At 37.1% G+C, this 16123-nt stretch overlaps 1 protein-coding gene across 3 annotated transcripts in view; it reads left to right on the forward strand.

Annotated features, from left to right (window-relative positions):
- The window catches only part of TTC29 (tetratricopeptide repeat domain 29), a 126458-nt gene extending 118878 nt beyond the window's left edge, over nucleotides 1-7580 (forward strand). For all 3 annotated transcript variants that reach the window (XM_058193940.1, XM_058193942.1, XM_058193943.1), the window contains 2 exons: nucleotides 7112-7175; nucleotides 7420-7580. In XM_058193940.1, coding sequence (XP_058049923.1) covers nucleotides 7112-7175; nucleotide 7420 — 65 coding nt within the window. In that variant the 3' untranslated portion in view covers nucleotides 7421-7580. The remainder of the gene's footprint in view (nucleotides 1-7111; nucleotides 7176-7419) is intronic.
- The last annotated feature ends 8543 nt before the right edge of the window (nucleotides 7581-16123 follow it).

Below are 16123 nucleotides of genomic sequence, written 5' to 3' on the forward strand. Positions count from 1 at the left end.
CACCAAACACCTCCCGTCCGACCGCCCGGTAAAGAAGTTGGACCACCGATTCATCGGCCCGTTCCCTGTCGAGGCAGTCATCAACCCAGTAGCCTACCGACTGACCCTGCCACGATCCATGCGGATCCACCCCGTTTTTCACCGGTCCCTTCTGGTTCCTGAGGCCACACCGAGTCCCCTTCGGTGCCCAACAGCACCCGTCACTGTCGCCAAGGACGGATCGGAGGAATACGAAGTCCACAGCGTACGAGACTCTCGCTGGCTGAAGGGTCGTTTCCAATATTTGATCACGTGGAAGGGATACGGGACTGATTTCTCCTGGGTAGATGCCTCCGACGTTCATGCCCCTGACCTGGTGCAGGCCTTCCATGAGCAGAACCCAGCCCGACCGCATCCCGATCGTCAGCCCTGGGGGAAGGGCCCTGCGGTGAGGGATAGTGTTGTGACCCAGGTTCCTGGACCCGGACTCCTGGACTCGGATGATTCAGAAAGTGAGGGAGAAGACCTGGCCAGCCCTGCTTCTCTTGGGCCCTTTCCCTCCCTGGCACCCACTCAAAGGGAGGAGGGGCCGGCAAAGCCTGATTCCCTGGAGCCTTCTTCTGATTTGGCAACGCCCCAAGAACAGTTTTGGAGTGATGCAAGACTACGCAGGCGTGACCGGCGTGCGCAGCAGCGGAAGAGTTGGGACAAAGCCAAGTCATAATTGTCATGCAGTGACATCTGCAGAGACTATAAATAGGAGGCGGGACTTCCTGGTTTTTTGTCTTGGACAAAGCAATGAATTGGCGCAAGCTAACTGTCTCAATGGAGGGAAGAATATATTCGTGAGTAATTCTGGCCTTATCTATAATTTCCTCGTTATCTCCAGAAACTTGGCAGGCCCGTGGGTAGACGTGGCCAGGACATGTATCTATGTAAATAAAAGGAGAAAAGAAGGCCTCTGACTGACTCTTTGCTGGGAGTATTAGGGGGAGGGAAACAGAACAGTTACCTTGTTCGATAATAATATAAAAGATTTCAGATATTTTTAATCTCATTACCAAGAAAACCAAGATAGGTAGGGGAGATTAGGATTTCTTCCACCAGCACCAAGCAAGACATCTTAAATTTATTTGCTAGAGTTTGCATCTGACAGAAATTCTGAAATCTTTCTTCTAACCTTTATCTTATCTTTTTTCTTCTTTTCCCTTTTCCAAAATGACTTTTTCACATTCTCTCTCTCTCGCTCTCATTCTCTCTCTCTCTCTCTCTCTCTTTCTTTCTCTGTCTCTCTTTCTCTCTCTGTAGTGAAAGAACACAAACATACACAATTTCTTGATAATCATAAAATTATGCACATATAAGACTTATACACAAAAAGCTTTTAACAGAAATTAAAACAATAACTAAGTGTACTTTTATAATATATATTATAATGTATTTTATTTGAGGATAGTAGGACCACATCTAAGATTATGACTTATTTTGAAAATAAGTTATATTTTTTATATAACTCAATTTGCCTCACTGTAGAGTACATCATTTCTTAGTTTCTGAGTTATTGTTTCAATAAGCATAGATGCAAATCATATACGTGATATTTTTATACTAACATACATTATACTAACATAGAATGTATGCTTAATACATTGCATACAACTTGACCAGGATTGACATAATTCAGATGTCAAGAACTGTATATTGCATTTCTGTTTTTCATTAGCTCAAGAGAATAAAATAAAACATGGGAGAAGCATATCCACCACTTCACACAGAAATTTTCTTTATACAGCTGGGCTTTGTACAATTCTCATGAATTTCAATGGGTAGGAAAACTACCCAGAATAATGTTCCTAACTTTATTCCTTCTATTGATCAATATATTATGTCTTATTAATTACTAGGTATATAACTATTATTAATAACTTGAAAACAAATGTTTTAGAAGATAAAGTAAATGGGCTTTATAAAATTTTGTTATAGAGACAATGTTTATTTGGCACATTCTCTTAAAAAAAGAGGACACAATGAACTACATAAAAAACTGTGTCAAAATTACAGAATAGGGCCCTTGGTAACTAAAATAACATTTCTCCAACAAATCAAATGTGGTTTTCTCAGCTTACATGAATATACAGTAGCTATTACCTTAAATTTAACCTCAAAATGAACACAAACTCACTGTAAAGATATGAAGACCATATTGTATCTGTGTAGTCTGCAGAGATTTTCTTCACACAGCTTTCTGTGCTGAAATATATGATACACTTGAAAGCTAAGGAGATTGTTTCTGAATAGACATTACAAAGGTTGATTACATTCGTATATCAGTTAGCTAAACCCTGCAGGCTATCATTCCATTAGATGTGCTTGTCCACTTCTGCACTGTCAGAAAGTTGATCATTTAATACGAAATGCCCATATACAATGTTAAATTGTAAGACATGCTTTAAAAAAAGCGCAAGACCATGTATTTAAAAATAATTTTAAAATATTAACTGTTTGGATCGCATCTTTAAACATAAATTTTTTTTTTAATTGCTTCCTCTTTTTTTAAAAAATTTCCATTTAAAAAAAAAATCAAAGTGGGTAATTGCTAACTTTGAAGAACCTTTACATTTTAATCTATAAAGAGTTGAAATATGAGTTGAACACCCTAGAACCATGATGGCAAACCTGTGGCAAGTGTGCCACAGGTGGCATGTAGCGCCCTCTCTGTGGGCACACGAGCCGTCGTCCCAGTTCAGTTCTGCCACGCATTTGCATGTGCCTCCCGCTGGCCAGCTGGTTGTCGGATCTCTGCCGTGCATGCGTGGGGGTGGGGCAAGTGCAGGGGCGGGTGTGGACATGTATGGGAGGAGGGCACATGCAGGGGGCACATGCACATGCATGGGTGCAGGGCGCATGCACATGCATGGGGGCAGAGCGCATGCACATGCATGGGGGCAGGGCGCATGTGGTCTGCACATGCATTTTTGGGGTTTGGGAGCATGTGCATTTGCACATGAGCGCTTTGGGCACTCAGTCTGGAAAAGGTTAGCCATCACTGCCCTAGAAATCCTGAGGGCTATAATGGCTGTCAAAATCTACAAAACAATTGAAGCTATTATAACAAACCCTGAATTCCATGACAGAATGATTGAAACCAAATATAGATGATTCTGAGGAGAACAGAGCAGAACTTGAGTCAGCTTTCACTTACTTTGTAATCTGCTTCTTTAGAGAATATTAAAATGTTGGAATTTTAGTCCTGAGACTGGAAAGCACTAATGGCACAAATTCTGAAAGCCAGTCTGTTAAAGCTGCTGCTCCCGCTGACTAGGCTGTTACAGGTAAAAAATATTTTTCAATGAAGCTTTTATATTTGTGAACCCCAATACAAAATGGTCTTATCAGCCAGGAAAAATTATTTTAAAACTAAACAATCATTTTAATTTCTCATAGATTTCCCTAAGTCTTGCTTAGGAAATACCTTTTATGACAACCAATATGTGTAGAGAGAGTGAAAGCAGATAACTTATGCATTTTACATACATAAAATAGAATTCCTTTCAACTGATTATTAGGACAAATTTCTGGAATCTGCTTCTTCCTTTTTTGAGGGGTTTTGCTCTATCAACTTCACATACATGATATGATTGTAGTTACAGAATGGAAGGATAGGATTCTTGACCGAGGGACAGAAATATCCAAGAGCAACTTTTATTTGGATTAGTAAGTTGGACTTTATGAAGTGCAGCAGGAAATCAGTTCAGTTTGGCATATACACAAAAAAATCAGCTGGATAAAGGCTGAGAAACTTCAATTCACAGCAACTCCATAATAAAAAAATGCTAAAGCTTATTTACCAATATCTAAAAGGCCTTGTTCCCTTATTAAGTAAGAAATGAAACAAAATTAATGAAATGTAATAATACTTCAAAGGGAGGCCTAATGAAGGATACAACGCAGTATCTTGTAGCATGAACATTAAGACACAAGTTGAAAGACAGGAAAATGTAGAAGTTTTCCTTTCTTTCATTTTAGAAATTAACACCTCCCAAAGAAGTTGAAGAGTGCTCGTGAATTATATTTGTAAGCATGGAAAATTGTTTGGAAAAGAATCACTAAAAATATTCTCCACCTTCACAGCTTTCAATGTCGTATCCAATATAATTCAGTAGGACTCCCAACCGTTTCAGGATGTCAAGACAACACTGTGTAACTCAACAGGAAATTTATTTTCAAGGAAAGTCTTTACGTTATTTTGTTGCAGCTGCTGTTGCTGTGATAGTTATTATGGCTGGTAACACAGTCGGATGGATTATTTAGGCTGGATTTGGCATTTGCATCCATCTATCAAATTCTTCCAAAAGACCTGGGATAGGCAGATGCTATTGTTTGATGGTGTTAAAGATATCATTGACTGTATCAGCACCAGTTAGCCATTTGAAACTTGTTAGTAAACAGGTAATTGTCCTGTATTTGCCAGGTGATGCCTCTTTTGTTGGATTGTTCATTACTAGGTACATTTTTGCCAAAGGTTAACCAAGCTTCAATTTCATCTCCTTGCAGTATGTTATTAAACTTCTTGACAGTGAGTGGGTATAGATTGGTTAGTCTATACTAATTAGGTTAGTATAGATGTATACTATAGTATAGATGTTAGTATAAGGTGCACTTATGCACGCAGGTGCATAAGTGCACCTGCGTGCCTACCGTCCCTACTGTCCCTACTGTCCCAATATTCCTTTTTAGAATAGAATAGAATTTTTTTTATTGGCCAAGTGTGACTGGACACACAAGGAATTTGTCTTGGTGCATATGCTCTCAGTGTACATATAAGAAAAGATACGTACATCAAGGTACAACATTTACAACACAATTGATGGTCAGTATATCAATATAAATCATAAGGATTGCCAGCAACAAAGTTACAGTTATACAGTCATAAGTGGAAAGAGATTGGTGATGGGAACTATGAGAAGATTAATAGTAGTGCAGATTTAGTAAATAGTTTGACAGTGTTGAGGGAATTATTTGTTTAGCAGAGTGATGGCCTTCGGGGAAAAACTGTTCTTGTGTCTAGTTGTTCTGTTGTGCAGTGCTCTATAGCGTCGTTTTGAGGGTAGGAGTTGAAACAGTTTATGTCCTGGATGTGAGGGATCTGTAAATATTTTCACGGCCCTCTTCTTGATTCGTGCAGTATACAGGTCCTCAATGGAAGGCAGGTTGGTAGCAATTATTTTTTCTGCAGTTCTAATTATCCTCTGAAGTCTGTGTTTTTCTTGTTGGGTTGCAGAACCAAACCAGACAGTTATAGAGGTGCAAATGACAGACTCAATAATTCCTCTGTAGAACTGAATCAGCAGCTCCTTGGGAAGTTTGAGCTTACTGAGTTGGCATTTTACTTACTCTTTTCATGTATCCAAATTATGTTTATACTTTTACCTGTTATCTTATACATGATTGACAAATAAATAAATAAATAAAAAATAGATGTTTCAACAAAAAACTATGCAGTTCATCTTCACCTGGTGCTAGCCAAATCAAGATTTTCCTTGACCTTTTTTGTACCATTTCTGCTATTCTTTCATTTCATGTTCTTTTTTATTTCCTTCCTTCATCCAAGCTGTATGTTTGTTGCATTTCTGGGGTAGTCCCAAAGCTGCATTCAGAACTGCACTGTTTTTTATTATGTCAACTCTTGACTGGTTTACTGTAGTTGTCCCCATTTATGGCTTGCTAGAAACTGATTTGACTGAAATTGAAGATTCTGCCTATAGCATACAAGCTTTGTATCTGCTGATCTTCCTGGCTATAGCTGTTATTTGTTTTGTATTATATCCATTGCTTCCTTAATCTCCCTTTCTAGGTGGTATTTCTTAATCAAGTATTCTCTGGTCTTCTTCTTCGGCTTCTTTTCTTTCATTTCTTCCAGCTTGCTTACATCTACACAATCTGCTCCATTTCTGAAGTACATTTATCTGTTTGTTGCTTTGAGCATTCCTGTCCATTTGGGATAGAGCATTTCAGGTTATTGCAAATTAACCTCAATAGCTCAATAACTACTTTTAAGGAGGAGTTTTGCCATTTCCAATGAGTTAGTACTTACCTTGCACTCTAATAGTTCTATACGTCTCTTTTTCAGCACGGCTAATATAGCACCACAGTGTCACACAATCTTTGCTTTATATAAAGAACATTATTGGTTTGAAACATGGCACAAATATTTTTATTATATTTGTTTTCTTGAATAACTAGTTTTTACACAGGCTTTTTTTTTAAGTTCAAGAATTTATTGTTTAAATGCTTTTTTTGTTACTCGAAAGAGAAGAGTTTCTCCTTTCCCAGATCTCGAAGAACCCAAACAATTTTTTTTCTTTCCATTTATTTCACAACAATTCTGTAAAATAATTATGTTGCGATTCTGTGACAGTCCCAGAATCACTCAATAAGCTTTTGACACAGTTTTGTCTTGAAACTGGGTCTTCTCTGTTGTTTTTCAAAACATTAACCACTTCACAAACTGGTCTTAAGGACTTATTATTTTTAATTCATTAGTTATTAGTAAATATTACAGGTGACTAGTAACACTAGTTTTTTTTAATCAGTTCAGTAGTAGTACTGATAAAGTTTTATTTGTCTTCAGTTGATTCATATGAGAAGTGACCTCTAGTTTATACTTCCCATAATGGTTCTTCAATAGGCTTTATTTTCATAATATCTTTTAGTGGTAGTAGTCAGTGCTTGGGTGAATCTTCATATCATTAATTCAAATAATAAATGGAAAACCTTCACTGTTTATTGGAATAATAAATATGATCTTATTACTTATATTTTATGACAAGTGCATAAATCTTTTCTGCTTAATGTATAATGTTATATTTTTAATAATTTAATAAATTATTTTTGGAGCCAAAGATTCTTAAGCTTGAGCTCAGCCAATTTCAACCTAGTTTACTATTATTGTCATGTCAGTTGCACACAGGTATTATCATAATATGATAATGGAAATGGAACCCTGATTAAAAAAATATTGTAAACTGTGCAGGAATAGCACTGGTCTGGAAGGGGTACAGTAACCATGCACATTGTGCCCTGTAATTTGCTTAGATAGATGTTACTGATCTACATATTTCTAATTTTTTAGATGCCCAACAAGAAGAAAACACTGAAGATATTAGCTACATTCCAACATCTGAAGCAACTATCTGGTACAATATTTTGTATATATCTTGCTCTATATCAAAAATACATTTTATAATTAATGCTTGTGGAAATAATATCATCTGACCTTCAGTCAAATGTTCTTTTATTATAATTGTGTTACATCCAAGGAAATTTTACTCTTGATGAAATGACCGAAGAAAAGTTAGTAATGTATTTTAAACACGAGAGTTTTTCACAGTTAAAAAGCTAAATGATTAATTACATTTCATTCTTTTTTTCATTTTGTAGAATCTATTGAAGAGTTTCTAAAGCTGATGAATGAATATGAGGAGATGCTGGTTCAAACATACTTTGAAATGTTAAAATCGGACCAAATAAACAGGCTAATCACATGAATATTTTAATATGTTTAGCTTTTGTATCCATAATCGTCAACATTAAACAATAAATAAAAAGCTCCAAAAATTTATTTATAAACATAGTTGACTTTCTATCCCATGTAGTTAAATAACTGCTCTAATTCCTATTAAAATAAACTAATATATTAAAATTAAACATCTGATATGACTAATATTTATAGTTTTGTTCCATGCTTTATTATTTCATTTATTAGAATCAAAATTGATTCTTTCAACAAAATGAAAGTGTTTTTCTTATATTTCATTTTAAAAGTCTGTATTTTTAAATGCATTTTTGTGAGATTGGGGACATTATACAATGATTAACACAGTGGGTTAGGAATAAGACAATCATGTCATAACATATCAATACATTTTGTTTGAGCAATCAAGAAAGTCCTACAGAGTATTCCAATTTTAGGTTAATTTAAGGGAATTAAGGCATCTGCCCTGTGGGAAAACCTGTGTGGCTATTTGCAGGAAGGCCTTAAAGACTTGGCTGTCCTCCCAAGTCTTGGGCTAGTGTGAATAGAATTGTAGTTATGTAGAATTGTAGAGTTGGAAGGAACCCTGGAGTCCAACCGTCTGCTTAGGCAGGAAACCCTATACCATTTCAGACAAATGCTTATTCAATCTCTTCTTAAAAGCTTCCAGTGTTGGAGCATTTACAATTTCTGGAGGCAAGTTGTTCCACTGATTAATTGTTCTAACTGTTAGGAAATTTCTCCTTAGTTCTAAGTTGCTTCTCTCCTTGATTAGTTTCCACCCATTGCTTTTTGTCCTGCCCTCAGGTGCTTGGAGAATAACTTGACTCCCTCTTTTTTGTGTCAGCCCCTGAGATATTGGAGCACTGCTATCATGCCTCCCCTTGTCCTTCTTTTCATCAAACTAGGCATACCCAGTTCCAGCAACCGTACTTTATATGTTTTATCCTCCAGTCCTCTAATCATGTTTATTGCTCTTCTGTGCACTCTTTCGAGAATCTCGACATCTTTTTTACATCGTGGTGACCAAAACTGGATATAGTGTTCCAAATGTGGCCTTACCAAGGCATTATACAGCGGTATTAACAGTTCACGTGATTTTGATTCTTCCCTCTGTTTATGCAGCCCAGAATTGTGTTGGCTTTTTTGGCAGCTGCAGCACACTACTGGCTCATATTTATATGATTGTCCACTAGGACTCCAAGATCCCTCTCACAGTTACTACTATTGAGTGAGATACCACATATACTGTACCTGTGCATTTTATTTTTCTTACCTAAATGTAGAACCTTACTTTTTTCACCATTGAATTTCATTTTGTTAGATAGCACCCAATGTTCAAGTCTCTCAAGATACTTCTGTATCTTAAGCATATCTTCTGGCGTGGGCTATTCTTGCTAGCTTGGTGTTGTCTTCAAATTTGATGAGTTCCCTTCTATCTCTTCGTCCAAATCATTAATGAAGATGTTGAAGAGTACTGGGCCCAAAATAGAGCCTTGAGGCACCCCACTGCATACTTCCCTCCATGTAGATGCAGTTCCATTGAGGATCACACGTTGATTGCGATTGGTTAGCCAGTTATGGACCATCTGGTGGTGATGCTGTCTAACCCACATTTTTCTATCTTATCAAATAGTAGGTTATGGTCTACGTTATCAAAAGCCTTACTGAAGTCCAAGTAAATTATGTCAATAGCATGCCTCTGGTCCACTAATTTTGTCACTTTGTCAAAGAATGTAATAAGATTTGTCTGGCATGATCTGTTTTTCACAAACCCATGTTGGCTTTTGCTTATTACTTTGCTTCTAGGTATTCGCTGATTCGTTGCTTGATTATCTTTTCCAAAATCTTCCCCGGTATTGAGGCCAGGCTGATAGGTCTGCAGTTTCCTGGATCTACTTTTTTTCCTTTTTTGAAGATGGGAACTACATCAGCTCTTTTCCAGTCCTCTGGCAGTTCCCCAGTGCTCCAGGATCTTTGAAAGATATAGTTCAGTGATTCAGTGATTCTGAGATCACATCTGCCAGTTCCTTCAGAACCTCGGGGTGTAATCCATCTGGTCCTGGCGATTTGAACTCATCTTGGGTGGACACGTACTCACTTATCATTTTCTTCCCTATTTTGACTTGTGGTCCTAATCTGTTTTTTGTGGTACTATTTTTCATAGGTTGGACTGTTTTTTCCCATGTAAAAACAAATGCGAAAAATGAGGTAAGTAGTTCTGCTTTCTCCATGTTGCTTGTCACCAGCTTGCCACTTTCTCCCATCAATGCACAAATTATTCCTTGAATTTTTTCTTGTTTTTAATATGTTGGAAGAAGCTTTTTTTTTTAACTTTTTTTACTTTTGTCGCAAGTCTTTGTTCATTATGAGCCTTAGCTTTCCTCACTTTATCTTTGCAGGCTCGGGCTATTTGCTGATATTCTGCCTTAGTCATGTGCCCCTCTTTCCACTTTTTACACTTGTTCCTTTTTGTCTTTCAATTTATCAGAGAGTTCTTTATGCAGCCATGATGGTTTCTTTTGACAACTGTTATTTTTCTTCTTCATTGGTATTGTGCTAGACTGGGCTTTTATAATCTCACTTTTCAAAATTTCCCAAGCTTCTTGAGTTGTTTTCCTCTTGAAGATTCTCATCCATGAAATCCTTCCCAAGCTGTCTCTAAGTTTATTGAAATTAGGTCTCTTAAAGTCCAAAACTTTGTTCTATTGCTTGTGCTGGCATAATATTGAATTCTAATATTGCATGATCACTCCGCCCCCCAAGGTTCCTGTAGCTTCAACACCTTCTATCATTTCATCTCTGTTAGTGAGAATTAAGTCCAATATGGCTCTGATCCCCTTGTTCCCTTCTCTACTTTTTGGGAAACAAAGTTGTCTGCTAGGTTTTTCAGGAACCTGTTTGATCTTCCACTTGGTGCAGAGTTTGTCTCCCAGTTGATGTCAGGGTTGTTAAAATCCCTCATTACTATTGTGATGTGCTTCCTACACACCTTAGTTAACTGACTAGCAAAAAGTTCCATCTATTTCCTCTGTTTGGTTGGGTAGCCTATAATGTACACCTATGGCAATGTCATTTCCCCCCTTTTTACATTGACCCAAATGCAATCAAGGCAGTTTTCATCATTGTTGTGCTCTATTTCTGTAGAGGTGTAATTATTTCTTATATATAGTTCAACTCCATCACTTCTTTTATTTGGTCTATTTATTTTAAATAATTTAAATCCCTTTAGCTGTATGTTCCATTTGTGGATTTCATCCCACCAACTTTCCGTAATGGGAGCAATATCATATCTGCCCTAATTTATTTGAATTTCTAATTCACCCTGTTTATTCCTCACACTCTGTGCATTGGTATATAGACATTTGAGTCCATTTTGACTGATCCTGTGTTTATTGCCTACATAACCTGTGTTGTGCCTGACTGCCCCTACTTTCTTGCCACCTGTTTGATTAGTGCACCTGGTATGGCACTCACTATTAAATGCTTGTTTTTGCTTGACAGCAAGGTTAATATTCTTATCTGCACAGACATCTATGTTACATGCACTGATAACCCTATTAATTTTAGACTGCTGGGGACAGAAATGTTCTGTATTAATTAATTATCTGTCCCCGCTGTTCAGTTTAAATGTTTATCTAAAAAATCTGTGAATTTAATGCCAGACTCAGTCCCTTTCTTGGACAGATGCAAACAATCTCTTCTGTACAGTTTTTCACTGGACCAGCTGCAGACATCATGAGTAATATAACCAAGGCCTTCCCTTTAGCCACACATTAAACTCCGCTATACGCTGGCCTTTTCCTTTTTGTTTCCTTTTTGAATGAAGTTCTTTGTGCATATGTTTTGTGTTGATGCTGAATTCCACCCTATTTATTTATCTTGTATGATATTGTTTAATTAATTTGGTTTTGTTATATTGTGAGCAGTCAGGGTCATTTGAGTGTCAGGCACGTCCTAAATAAATTCTGAAGGATTTTTGCAAACCTTGTGCTACAGATTTAGTCTTGAGATTGATAGAGGTTCTTACACGATCATTGCATTTATTACCAAAAATCCATCACAGATCCGCTGTTAGACCCCTTGCAATTTGCATACTGAGCAAATAGATCAACAGATGATGCTGTTAATATGGCTCTGCACTACATCCTACAACATCTTGAATCTCCAAAGACCTATGCAAGGGTCCTTTGTAGACTTTAGTTCAGCATTTACCATCATTCCAGACATTCTAACTAAGCTAAACCAGCTACACATACCTGAACAGACTTGTAAGTGGATCACAAGCTTCCTAACAAACAGGAAGCAGCAGGTAAAGCTAAGCAGAATCAGCAGATACCTGTACAATCAGCACAGGGGGCCCCCAAGGCTGTGTGCTCTCCCCACTTCTCTTCTCTCTGTATACCAATGACTGCATCTCCAACGAACCATCTGTCAAACTACTGAAGTTTGCAGATGACACAACAGTGATTGGTCTCATTCGAGACCATGAATCCGCATATAGACGGGAGGTCGAATGACTAGTCTCGTGGTGCGACCAGAACAATCTGGAACTGAACACACTCAAAACGTAGAAATGGTGGTAGACTTTAGGAGAAACCCTTCCATACTTCCACCTCTCACAATACTAGACAATACAGTATCAACAGTAGAAACCTTCAAATTTCTAGGTTCTACCATATTGCAAGATCTAAAATGGACAGCTAACATCAAAAACATCATCAAAAAAGCACAACAGAGAATGTTCTTTCTGCGCCAACTCAGAAAGCTCAAATGCCCAAGGAGCTGCTGATCCAGTTCTACAGAGGAATTAATTTGTCTGTCTTCTGTACCTCTACAACTGTCTGGTTTAGCTCTGCAACCCAACAAGACAGACACAGACTTCAGAGGATCATTAGAACTGCAGAAAAAACAATGGCTAGCAACCTGCCTTCCACTGAGGTCCTCTATACTGCACGAGTCAAAAAGAGGGCTGTGAAAATATTTACAGACCCCACACATCCTAGACATAAACTGTTTCAACTCCTACCATCAAAACGTCAAAACGATGCTACAGAGCACTGCACAACAAAACAAGTAGACACAAAACAGTTTCTTCCTGAATGCCATCACTCCACTAAACAAATAATTCCCTCAACACTGTCAAACTATTTACTAAATCTGCACTACTATTAATCTTTTCATTGTTCCCATCACCCATCTCCTTCCACTTATGACTGTATGACAGTAACTTTGTTGCTTGTATCCTTACGATTTATATTGATATTGTTTCCTGATTGTTTATTTGTGCCCTATGACTATCATTAAGTGTTGTACTTTAGAATTCTTGATGAATGTATCTTTTATGTACACTGAGAGCATATGCACCAAGACAAATATCTTGTGTGTCCAATCACACTTGGCCAATAAAAATTCTATTCTATTCTAATATTTAATGTCTAGTTCTACATGCTTTTCCTTCCAAATTATATAACTATTCAATCACAGTTTGTTTTATCATCTATTAGGATATTAATGGTATTAGGCATTGTAAAAAGAGTTCTTTGTCATTAGTTAAGAGTTCCATTTCTACAAGTTGTATCAGGTCATAGTCATAATAAAAATTAATTTTAGTTCTTTAAATTTATTTCTTTGATTTCTATAGCTGCCTATCTCAACAAGTAAGTCTGTAATTAATACAGAAGAACCATAGCTCTATTAATAGGAAGAAATGCTTCTTGCTGCAGGGATCTAATTTCTAAATATTTTAGTGCAAGTTAATAAAATCTCTAGCTCAAAACTACATTATATGCATCGCAGTATATGAAATTTTAAAGACAATATAATGTGCTAGAAAATATGTATAAATTACTCTTCTTGTATTTGTTCCTCTTTTGAATTTAATTTGTTTTTCAAATTATGATGATGAACTAAAGAGCTATATTATGCTGCAATTTAACCAGTGGGAATAAAATAAAATAAAATAATCACCTTCCTACCAGCTTTCATATTTAGATGTATTTTTGCTGCTCCAACAGTTCCATTTGGCATCAGAATCAAATTTCATATCTTCCTGGGCATATTGTTAGAATGACATGTGCTCATATCACCACTCTACCAATTAGACTGCCATATAAAGTAACCACTGTATGGATCCTTTCCATGTGATCTCAATGATTAACAACCCTTAGCACAGCATAACTGCATTGAAAAACATTGGTACTCTTTTAGAATAAATAGTCTTCAGTTCTGACAAGGATTTTATATAATTTGCAGAATCTAATAACCTGAATATTTTGCTTTTTCTTCTTCCAGGATGTATTATGAGAAAATGATATTGCCAAACTATCCCAAATCTTACAATACATTAGGAAAAAATGATTGAAGAAATTTATATACTAGTAATACACCTAAGTGGAACAGGGTCAGATTTATTACTTCAAAAATTTGTCCTGGCAGATTGCAGTTCTTGGAAAACTCTGAACTAATCTAAACTAAATGCTCTGAGAAGGATGTAAATATTAAACATACTCCTCATGCATATTTTTCAATAATACTAATATAAACTGCACAGTCTTATAAAAATCTATAGACTCCTTTCTGATTCTATATAAACTTTAAGTATTTACATGTATACTGCACAGATTTCTATTATTAACAATAAATAGATTCTTAACAAGGACATACTTTCCAAAAATTATAATGAGAAATCACTTTGTGATACACAAGAAGCTTCCTTCTCCAACTTACAATTTCTTACATTTATAATATCCTGATACTAAAGCATCCATCACCATGGTTTCTTGAAAATTCTCATATAGTACATTGATCTATGCTGTGTCCTCTTACCCAGGCAAAGTCCCATTGATTACAGACTTACTCTGAAATGACATATATGTATTATTGTGTACTATTAAAATTCAACCATTTTTTTTGCTTCACAGAAGCAAAAGGGTGATATGAAGCATCACCATGAAGAAAATTAATAAAATAGTAACATTAGTATACATGTCTACTTACTATTCATCATCTAAATCAGGGGTGTCAAAGTTGATTTCTTTGAGGGTCACATCAGGGTTCTGTTTGACCTCAGGGGGCCGGGATGGCCATGGCCAGCTCAAAATCACTCAGGTCGGGACTGTGGCCCGAGTGCTCTGCCAGCGAAAATGTGCTCCCAAGCTCCATTTCCAGCAGTGACAGCTTCCTGCAACCCTCTGCCAACAAAAACGGAGCTTGGGAGGAGGCCTGTGGCCCTCCCAAGCTTTGTTGGCAGAGGCACCATGGGCTGGTCCTTCACTGTATCCAGGGCAGCCCCACGGGCCACATCTAAGCATCCCATGGACCAATCCCCAGGCCTTCAGTTTGACACCCCGATCTAAATTGTTTGAAACTAATTCCTGTTCTAAAGATATATTCTAGAATAAATGAATAGCAAAAGATAAAAAAAATTCTAAGAACTGTGAATTCAGAAATGTGAATATTGCCAATATTGTTCAATGAAGCTATGAAAAGTTCCAGAGCCAATTCTACATACTGTATGTCTAGCATCTTTGAGGAAGAGAGCACTACAGTATACAAATAGGCTGCTCTTATATATTTGCATCCAAAGGGTCCCTAGACACTGCTTCCATTTCTTTCAGTTCCAAAACACTCATTTTATTCTTCCCACACAGATTTTATACATTAATCCTATATGTAGACATAACTTGCGCAAAAGAAATGTTCAACAGCAATGTTGATGGTTAATTTATAACCATACTTCTAACCATTAATTTCAATTAATATTCATCACATGAATATTTGGAATTATTAATTTTTTGTTTTATTAATATTATTATTAGCAAATTGACATCCCAGGTAAGATATATAACCAGAACTAAGGATCCAACCAACAGCCATCAGACAGTCTGCAACAATCTTCAACATCTTCATCAATGACTTGGACGAGGGGATAGATGGGGAACTCATCAAATTTGCAGATGACACCAAGCTGGCAGGAATAGCCAACACTCCAGAAGATAGGCTCAAGATACAGAAAGATTTTGACAGACTTGTACATTGGGCACTATCTAACAAAATGAAATTCAACAGTGAAAAAAGTAAGGTTCTACATTTAGGCAAAAAAACCGAAATGCACAGGTACCGTATATGTGGTACCTTGCTCAATAGTAGTAACTGTGAGAGGGATCTTGGAGTCCTAGTGGACAACCATTTAGATATGAGCCAGCAGTGTGCAGCAGCTGCTAAAAAAGCCAACACAGTTCTGGGCTGCATAAACAGAGGGATAGAATCAAGATCACGTGAAGTGTTAGTGCCACTTTATAATGCCTTGGTAAGGCCACACTTGGAATACTGCGTTCAGTTTTCGTTGCCGCAATGTAAAAAAGATGCTGAGACTCTAGAAAGAGTGCAGAGAAGAGCAACAAAGATGATTAGGGGACTGAAGGCTAAAACATATGAAGAACGATTGCAGGAACTGGGTATGTCTAGTTTAACGAAAAGAAGGACTAGGGGAGACATGATAGCAGTGTTCCAATATCTCAGGGTTGCCACAAAGAAGAGGGAGTCGGGCTGTTCTCCAAAGCACCTGAGGGTAGAACAAGAAGCAATGGGTGGAAACTGATCAAGGAA

Source organism: Ahaetulla prasina, chromosome 8 (assembly GCF_028640845.1).
Source record: "Ahaetulla prasina isolate Xishuangbanna chromosome 8, ASM2864084v1, whole genome shotgun sequence".
Lineage (NCBI taxonomy): Eukaryota > Metazoa > Chordata > Lepidosauria > Squamata > Colubridae > Ahaetulla > Ahaetulla prasina.